We start from the raw sequence: 9212 nt of genomic DNA on the forward strand, positions 1-9212 counted from the left end.
TTGGAGCCGCTACCTCAAAGTTGCCTGGAACGATTGCACCCTCCTAACGTTAGAAGGCGGTCTGGGTCTACCAGATATATGTGAGCTAGCTGATAGATTGATGGCCAAATATGGATGATAAGGAGATTCTCATTACCCAATGAAGAGTGGGCCTTACTACTTCACACAGACGTCCCCTCCTTCTCCATCCAAGGGATGCCGAGATCGAAAAATATGCCCCTGATTACCCTTCTCTTTAGTAAAACTCAGATTAAAGCTACAGACAGTGAGCTAGTAAGAGGGTGTGGAATAGATGTAAAACTAATTTAGCACAATCTCAGATTCAAAGCTGGGATGTTTCACAAGGATTTTATCTAGTTTCAGTTGCTTGTTAGGTGTGTACATTTCACATAAATGGCTTCCTTAAGCCTACAAGCTCAACAAGGGACTTGCCACATTGGGGGATGCTTCGTATTTTTAGACTCATAGATGGCTTATTTTTAGACTCATAGATGGCTTTCAAGAAATGAATTATAAGAAACCTTCAGGCTCAATGAGAAAGACCTCAATCTCATAAGTAGAAGGTTGGCCCTTTGAGATAACCACCTGGCTAAATACATTCAGGTTAGAGGTCCTATTTCAAAGAAGTAAGCCCCTGCACTGGGATAGAAGGCAATGGAACTGTAATCTTTCATAAGGCTTTATGGATTAATGAAAGAGCCTTTAAATTGGTGTTAGGGAATGGGTTTTGTCCAAGATGCAATAAGCACATGGAGTCTATCCTCCATCTCTTCATTACATATGTGGACATCAAAGATGCTCTTGAGCTCCTGCATAAGTGTATAAAACCGACTCACCTGCATGCATGCTCTGTCATGGAAATAAATTCTTATGGGAGAGGCAAAAGGTTACTCTACTACTTTGTGGAGTGGATGCTTTATCTGTGGGCTATATGGATTCACATGAATAATAGTGTCTTTCAAAATAGAAAAACTGATTTGATCCATAGTTTGAGCCTGTTTCTGGATATGCAACTCAAGAATGCTTTATAGGTTCCCAGGACATTGCTAGATTGGAGTAACCCTCAACATGCGTCAGGTACTGAAGAATGTGGAATGTAAGAAAAGAGAGGAGTTGGGTGTCACTACACGAGACACCTAACTCGTGAATTATATTTTGGAACTAGTTGAATTTCAAACTAGTACAGGGATCTAAGTGATATTCATTTGGCTGAAGTTATAAGCTTCTTCATATAAAAAGCTTTTTGCAAGGGATACAATTCCCCCCTCCGTTTTAATACATTTCAAGCTTTTATATATAAAAAAAGTTTTTCTATTACCTTTTGGGGTATAGAATCCAGAGCATTTAATTTCTTAAATTGGCGTTAGAAAAAAGTATCACCTGGCTTTTAGTTATTTTTTTCACATTTAATTCCTTCTAGCGCTATGTTTGAGCCTTGTATTCATTTACATTAATCTCCTATTAGGGTTACAGAAACCTTGCTCTCAGTCTTTTCCTTGACAATGGGGATTTGTAGTATTCCTAGTTTTGCAGCTAAATAAGCATGAGTTGGACGATGTCTTCTCATATTAACTTCCATCCTGCTTGAAAACATAAAGTTCTAATGTTGGCCAACCCTTTGATTCAAAAATCTGTGTGCAATTGCAGCGATGATGGTGTTGCAAGAAGACTTTATGCCTGGCTTTGAAGCTCTTTGTTTATTAAGAAAGCACTTAAATTTAACTGCTTAACATAATTTCAAAGCATTTAGGACCATCTCATATTCCTGTGTTAGCATAGCTATTGCAAAGCCAAAAATATGCCCCTAAACCAGTTAATAATCAACAATGGTAGGGCATCAAGGACACAAGCACACTTGAAAACAAAACATTGGGCCTCAAAAGTAGTCCATACCACATCCCAACTCAAACCTTGTTCAACTATATATATATATATATATATATATATATATAATCCAAGAACATGCCCAAATTCACCTTATAAGAAAGTGCAATTTATAAGCTCATGGTAATCATCCACAAGACAATAAACTATCAACTCCATCATGCATAGTATGGACTAGATACTACGACATCCCCACCAACGTCATCAATGCCCAATAGTGGGTGTAGAACTTGGTATCAATATATGCTCCCACACACACACACCCCACGCACCCACATAAGAGCATACATTCATACAAAGGTTTGTGTATTGAGTTTTTGTCAGAGCTCCAGAGATGCAAGGCAAACTCAACCATAATGAAGCCTAGCACTAAGGATCATAACAAATAGAAAGAATTACTACAACAAAAAGGTAGTTGATAGGGCATATGCACCACCAAAGATAGAAAGAATTAACACAATATCAATTGGCTGCAACTTGGAAGAAAACTTCACAATGCGAAATTTGTGTCTACTAACACAGCTACTCAATCTATCTTACTCATGTATGTATGTATGTATGTATGTATATCCAACTTCTTCATCAAGCTGTCACATTGACCAAATCAACATTTGGCTCACAGAAAACAATTAAGCTTTTATGTCCGTGTACCATTCAAGATAGACCAATCAAGTCACAGGAAATCAGCCCTCTACCAAGTTTGCCATCTGTGCTGTATAGAAAACTCTTGTGAAGTATCACCTACAATAAAATCCAAATCATATTGCACAAGCTAAGAGCAATAAAACCAATAATTATTGTTGCAGATAGCAGTTTACACACAAGGTTGGGAAAACGCACTCTGGTAGCAAAAATGGGCATGAATTTTGGCCATATTATGCGTCATTGTGTAAACTTGAAACCACTAGCATTTGAACAAAGCTTAAGTGACTGCTTTAGCAACAAAAGCCTTAATAAATTGATGGTTCACACTTGGTCTTCTCTAAGGGAGCACCAACTGCAAACACTTCTGTCTTCGGATGTAGTTGTTGTTCACCATGTCTTTGAGTTGATCTAACTCCGCTTTAAGAGCTGCATTTTTTGCATGGGAACACTCTGCATGGCCTGCCACTCCTTCAAGCACAGCATAGAGCTTGGATGTTTCTTGTTGAAGTTCATGTTCACATGAAGCTTTCAACTGCTCATGCTCCCTCTTAGCTCTCTGCACACATGCAATTTCACATTATTGTGGTACGAAAAAAAAGTTCAAGCTATTTTAATGGACTCTATGTAGACAAATGCACAATGGTAACCTCATAAGACAGCACTTATACGGCTTCAAGGCATCAAGTTTCCACACAGATCCGACATATCATAAGAATCCACTCAAATACATCTCAAAAGAATCCACTCACATACATCAAAGGGTTTACTCACCTTCGTGCCATAAAAATCCACTCACACAACATCACAGCATGAAAGATTCAAAACCATCATGCATAGCATGAACTTCATACCCAGATCTCTCTCCTCACATAATCAGCACCCAAGAGAAGGGTGCAGATTCATGCATCAAGCTCCATCCTAGGCAGGACGGGGTAGGGGCTTTATGTCTGGTGAGTGCCCAATGGCACTTACCCTAGTTTCACCGCACTAGGTTACTGTCCCTTTGGCCCCAGAGCAAGGTAGGATCAAAACGTATGTACGGATGGGAATCCGTACCGTACGGGGATCCGTACTTACGGATCGATCCGTACGTTTTTTTTTTGGGTGGGGTTTCGGCTGCAATAAACGTTTCGCCGTTTTGTTGTGTTTTGTTCTAAACTTTGTGCCTTCTGTGCGGCGTGCCTGCGTCTTGCGTCTGGACTCTAGAGGCCGTACAACCTCAACCTTCCGTATGTATTTTTACCAATGGTATGTATTTTTACATACCTTAAAATTTTTTACGTACGGTACGTACGGATCCGTACAGTACATAACGTTTGGTACCACCTTGCCCCAAAGGAAGAGGAAGGCCGACGGCGGGGAAGCGCCTTTGTTTTGCGCGCACCTTTCCTTTTGGTTTAGGCAAGCGCTTACCCTGCGATTTCACAAAGATCAAAACGAGGAAGCGTCTACAAAGCGATAGTGCGTGGAGGCCTTGGAGGATTGAACCCACATATGTGGCGAAATACAGGGATGACTTGTGTGGCTAGGGGTGAATCAAAGAGCTACGACTCCGTTCCTTTGTTGTAGTCCAAAATCCACTGAAATCATTCCCGATGACTTGGGTGTATCCGACAGCGTGTGGAATGGCTGAAAACAGCGGACCCTCTGGTATATCTAAAGATGTGTCAGATATCTCTCCTCACATAATCAGTACCCAAGAGATTTATGCATCAAGATGTGTCGGATATTTGTTACCATAAATACAAACCCCTCTCTAATGTCAAAGTTTCCTTAAAGGAAAGTAGTTGATATCACCTCATATCTTTCTGCACCTTCAAGCTCGAGAGCTTTGAGCTCTCCCTCATCTTCCTCTACATGTTTTCGAATCTTGTATGTAGCAGATTGAATAGACTCCAATTTTTCCAGCCCCTTCTTGCAAGCGGCCTCAAGCTGGTTGACCCAAAATTGCTCAATTAGCATCAATGAAGCTACAGAAATGCCTTGATTGAAAGACAATTGGAATCAAAACTTAAAATATAAGCAAAGCGGAAAGCCACTGAGAATTCACAAGAGTTCTAAAACAAACCTCCTTCATTTCTGCTTCCAACTGTGTATTACTGACTTGCTTTTCTTGTAATGTGTCTTCCTTTAAGCTTATCTCTTTCAAAAGATCGATGGATTCCTTCCATTTGTCCCTCGCGCTTTTCTCAGTGTCCTCTAGCAGCGCAACTAACTGCGGCCTTACAAACTGCTTGATGTCGACCCCTATGAGATCCTGTGCAGTTTCTCCTCTAGAATTCAAATGGATCTCAAAAAAAAAGTCTGCAGTATTACTGGTGTCTGCGTTTGGCACCTTCAACCTGAGACCAAGATCCCTGAATCATCAGAGTGATGCCAAAAGATAGGGAAAATACCGCTTGACTCTAGCATGATCTGATACGTCATCAAGCAACCATGAAAAAAACAATTTATGAAGGTTCCACTATTTAAGATCAGCTGAATAGCTACCTCCTCATTGCATGGTTACACTCAAGAGAAATACTCTCAAGCTTCCTGAGTTTTTTGGATGCCAGCACCTCCAAGTCCCATGTTTCTTTCTCCCTCTCTTTCCTTGATGTTGAAGCCACCTGCAAATCTTCTTCGACACTTTGAAATTCCCTTGTCATCTTATCAAAGTCTTCCACATTGACTGTCTGCACAGCAACACGCTGTGCTAAAGCCTGGTTCTCTGTGGCAATCATAGCCAATTCAGCTTTCTTCAATTCAAGTTGCTGCTTATGCTGCTCCACCTTCTTCTCCAGGCTTGCTTTATGAGAACTCAGGTTCTGGATGAGGGCATTGAACTTGCCTACATCAGACAGTAGCATGGATTTCTTGGTTTCAAGGGCAGCGAGAGGGCTAGGCTCCGACTTGAGGGCCTGAAGTTTGGCATCAAGCTCTGTGATTTGCTGCACGATTAGCTCAGAATCTCTTTGAGCTTCGTCTGTTACTTGAGAAAGTTGGCTCTGCATGTGCTCATCAAGCGCATTACAGGAATCATCATCCCCTTCCAAGAAACACGCATAGCTTTCAGCCACATACCCAAAGATGAAGTCAGACAAGGTCCCACTTTCTGCTTTCAGATCTGCCTCTTTCTCATTGCAATTGAAGAGGTCAACAAGCCATGAGAGGGCTGCAAGCAGGTTAGGCCATGAATGGGGTGAGCCTGCAGCATATAGAGCACTTTTGCTTATCTGAAAGGGATAGCCAAGCATTCTGAAGAAGAGGGGAACATCATCTTCGAGCTTGATTAGGCGGAATGTGGTGTCGACCTGGCAAAACAGGAACTCAATCATGTTCTGGATATCTTTGCCAGAGGGCAGCAGTTTTGGAGGGATGGAGAAGCTGTAGCCATGAGTGGTGAGATACTCCACAAGGCGGCGCATGCTGGCGGTCTGGAAACCCTTGTCATTGATGGGCCTAGGGTCTGCCCGAGGCTGAGATCCCTTGCCATATGCTACAGAAGAGCGGCGAGAGAGGCTAGGTCTCCCTGCTGCGGCAAGAGAGAGCTTTGAAGGAGGGGCATTCCCAGACCTGACGGATGCCCCTCGGCATGCCATCCTTGGTGCCGCTTGGGTTGAGCTTTGAAAAAAATTGACCTTCACCTGTACGCCGGAAACCTTAAGCCCTGTATCCTTTATTTGTATGCGGAAAAACCTAATCTTTTGTATGCAGGAGACTCCTGTATGATGCCAAAAACCATAGCCATAATTTTCCGTGTACAGAAGACTCCTGCATGCCAGAAACCCTGGCACAATGAAACCCTAAATTTCTGACCATAGCAGACTCATGTATGCTAGAATCCATAGCAGACTCATGTATGTTAGAATCCATAGCATCACAAACCCTAAGTTCATGAGCACAGGAAATTCGTGAATGCCAGAAACCCTAGAGCCATTCTGTTCACAGAAGACCCCTGTTCATCAGAAGCACAAAATTATTTCATCGTATATGTTAAATGTGCAAAAAGAGTGATATGGGCTGTGTATGCAAACTCAAAGAGTCTGCGAGAAACCACAGAACCAGAAAGACTCTGCAGTAAACCCTAGAACCATGAAATCAAATATGTACCTCTGCACTAGCGGCAGGAAAGCGTGCCGTGCTCAACCAAAAGACTTCTGCTACCTAGCCTGTCTGCAGAGTGAGAGTTGTGCATTGGGCGGGAAATTGTAATCCCCATAAAATATAAAAAAGTGTTTCCTATGATTATTTATTCACCGCTAAAATTAACCTAAGGCAATACCTTAGACAAAAACCGCACCTCCGCACCTAGAAAAGAGAGGAGAGGAAAAGGTGGGGGCGAGTGGGTGTCCTAGGTGATTTAATACTCATATCACGTGTGCACGAGTACGAGGTTGGGTGGCCGAGCATTTTGCACATGTAGGCGGGCGGGGTAGAGAGAACCAAGAGATGGCCAATGCTTGGGAAACGGTATGATGATTCTGGAGATGGTGGATGGGGGGATTCGGAGCCAGATGATGAAATGAAGAGAAGCCGAGAGGATGAAGAGGGCAATAGAGAGGCAAAGAAGGTGCAGTCTGATTGGATTTCTTCGAGACTAAACGTTCAAATGCAGCAAGGAAAGCTCACTATAGGGAAGGTATATGCTAACATCTCCCTTGATCTCGTGAGGAGGCAAATAGGTATGTTTTCTATGTGTAGCGCAATCTTGTTGTGCCCAGGGAGACCGTCAAGTGAGGCGGAGCTAGGGAGGTGGTTACAGGAGGAAGTATTTCACGAGAAGGTGGTATCGCAGGAGTTCTATTTAGGGAGAGGGTTCTTTAATGTTATGTTTGTGAAAGGACAGACGGTTGTTGATCTCTTTGCCAAAGCCCCATTGTTTATGGGTCAGAAGCTGGTGCATGTTATGCCATTTGACCCCACGTTTAATGTGAACAAGAGACTTCATGAGGCATGCCCAGTGTGGGTTGAAATTCAAGGGCTTCCACCCTGGCTAAGGCTGGCTTTGGGGGACTTGGCTAGAGCAATTGGACCAGTGTTGTTTGTCCTTAGGGATGAGGACAATGTGCGACATTTGAACAAAATCTACATTGCCTGGAATACTTTGCTAGTGAGGCCTAAAGTGTTAGAAGTGGAGTTGGGGGAGATGGAGTTGAAGCTGAAATTTGGGGCCTTTCCCGAGGCTTGTTTTAGATGTGGTGGCTTTGGTCATATCACCAAAAATTGTGGCATGGTTAGAAATACGGAGACGGGTGGGGAGGAGAGGAAGAAGGAGAAATTAGGTGGGGGAGGTAAGGTTCAGACAGCAACGATAAACCTGTCGAAAAAGAAGGGAAGGAAAGGAGAAGATGGTGTCGGAGGAAGGGGGCCCGAAGAGCAAGGTTGGACTAAGGTAAGAGACAAAACAAAAGGGGGATGTAGTCTTCGACAAATTAAAGCGGAGGCAAGAAAAAGTCAAATCAAAACTGAGGGGAAGGGAGCATTGACTGGTGGCAAATCCATGGATGGGTCAAGACCTTCTCTCTATTATAATCCTTTTGGCCTGCTAGGAGTAGAGGATAGTGAAACAACTTCCATGGGCAGATTCAACTGGTAGGTTGAGACAGCATGGAGGGATATTCAACGGGGAACTAGGGATCCGCGAGGGCAGCAGACTATGGAAGATGAGACAGAAGTGGATATGGTACTGGCTATTGCTCTTAAATGAATATGAAGGATTAAGGGACAAGAAGAAGAATTCAGCCTTTTGGGGGGGGGGGTAGTGAAAGCTTGGGGGATGTCAGTGAATGGCGGTTCAGCAATATATAATGTTCGATTTGAAGTGTTTGAGAAAGGATAGGTTCTTAGATTGGATGGTTTTGTATGGGGGAGTGAAATCAAGTTTCAGTGGGGGTTTTAACTATTGTCAAGAAGGAATTAAAGCCTAGCATCATAGCTAATCATCCCAATGTTAGAATTCTGGTGGTTGAAATTCAAGTAGATGAGGAAAGGGTGTGGATAGTCAATGTATATGGAGCTCCTAACCATAAGATAAGAGGTGAGATGTGGGAATGGATTGCTAAGCTAGACATCCAATGCCCTGGATTTTAATATGGTAGAGAAACATGTTGATAGGTGTGGGGAGAGTATGGTTTTGATGGGTCAAGAGAAGAGGAAGTGGGAAACTCTTAGAGGAAAGATGGGTCTTGTTGATGGAAGGGAGCTGGGGGCTTGGGGATCTAAACCTGGCCTCCAATACTTCGGGTCATCATCAAGAATTGATAGGGTTTTCTTCAGTCACCAAGCCACATGGGTACCTCATACCTTCTTTTCTAAAGTGGATTCCTGTTCAGCCTTATCTGACCATATGCCCTTGAAATGGGGGTGGCATGTGGCTGAATGGGGAGAAGATAAGCTCAAACAATTCCCTACAAGGAAGTTGAGGGTGAGTAATCTTTTACTAAAGGATGAGCTGTTTGTTTCCCTTACTGAAGAGGCTATTAGAAGATTGAGAGGTATGGGTGCGTGGATGGATCTTGGAGAAGGTTTGCCAATGAGATGCAGGGAATTATCAGGAGAGTAGGTAAAGTAAAGGGCTGAGCAGAAGAGACAGGAGAGGAGGGCTTGGAGTGAGTTGTTGGAGCATTTACAAGGGAAGAGATAGTTTGGAGGTCTCTTTGAGGCAGAGGTTAATCAATACATTGATTGCCAGGCTAAAGAGA

General features: G+C 43.0%; 1 protein-coding gene across 1 annotated transcript; it reads right to left on the reverse strand.

The window, feature by feature from the left end:
• Positions 1–2656: 2656 nt before the first annotated feature.
• LOC147629389 (kinetochore protein NDC80 homolog) lies at positions 2657–6796 on the reverse strand. Its single transcript, XM_086812627.1, has 5 exons — positions 6622–6796; positions 5020–6466; positions 4598–4871; positions 4327–4461; positions 2657–3085 (listed from the first exon to the last, which is right to left on the reverse strand). Exons 2-5 carry the CDS (start codon positions 6108–6110, stop codon positions 2867–2869), a joined length of 1719 nt encoding a protein of 572 aa, XP_086668753.1. The 5' UTR covers positions 6111–6466; positions 6622–6796; the 3' UTR covers positions 2657–2866.
• Between the last annotated feature and the right edge of the window lie 2416 nt (positions 6797–9212).

The sequence above is a fragment of the Cibotium barometz genome, chromosome 18 (assembly GCF_041138505.1).
Source record: "Cibotium barometz isolate CiBa-2024 chromosome 18, ASM4113850v1, whole genome shotgun sequence".
Lineage (NCBI taxonomy): Eukaryota > Viridiplantae > Streptophyta > Polypodiopsida > Cyatheales > Cibotiaceae > Cibotium > Cibotium barometz.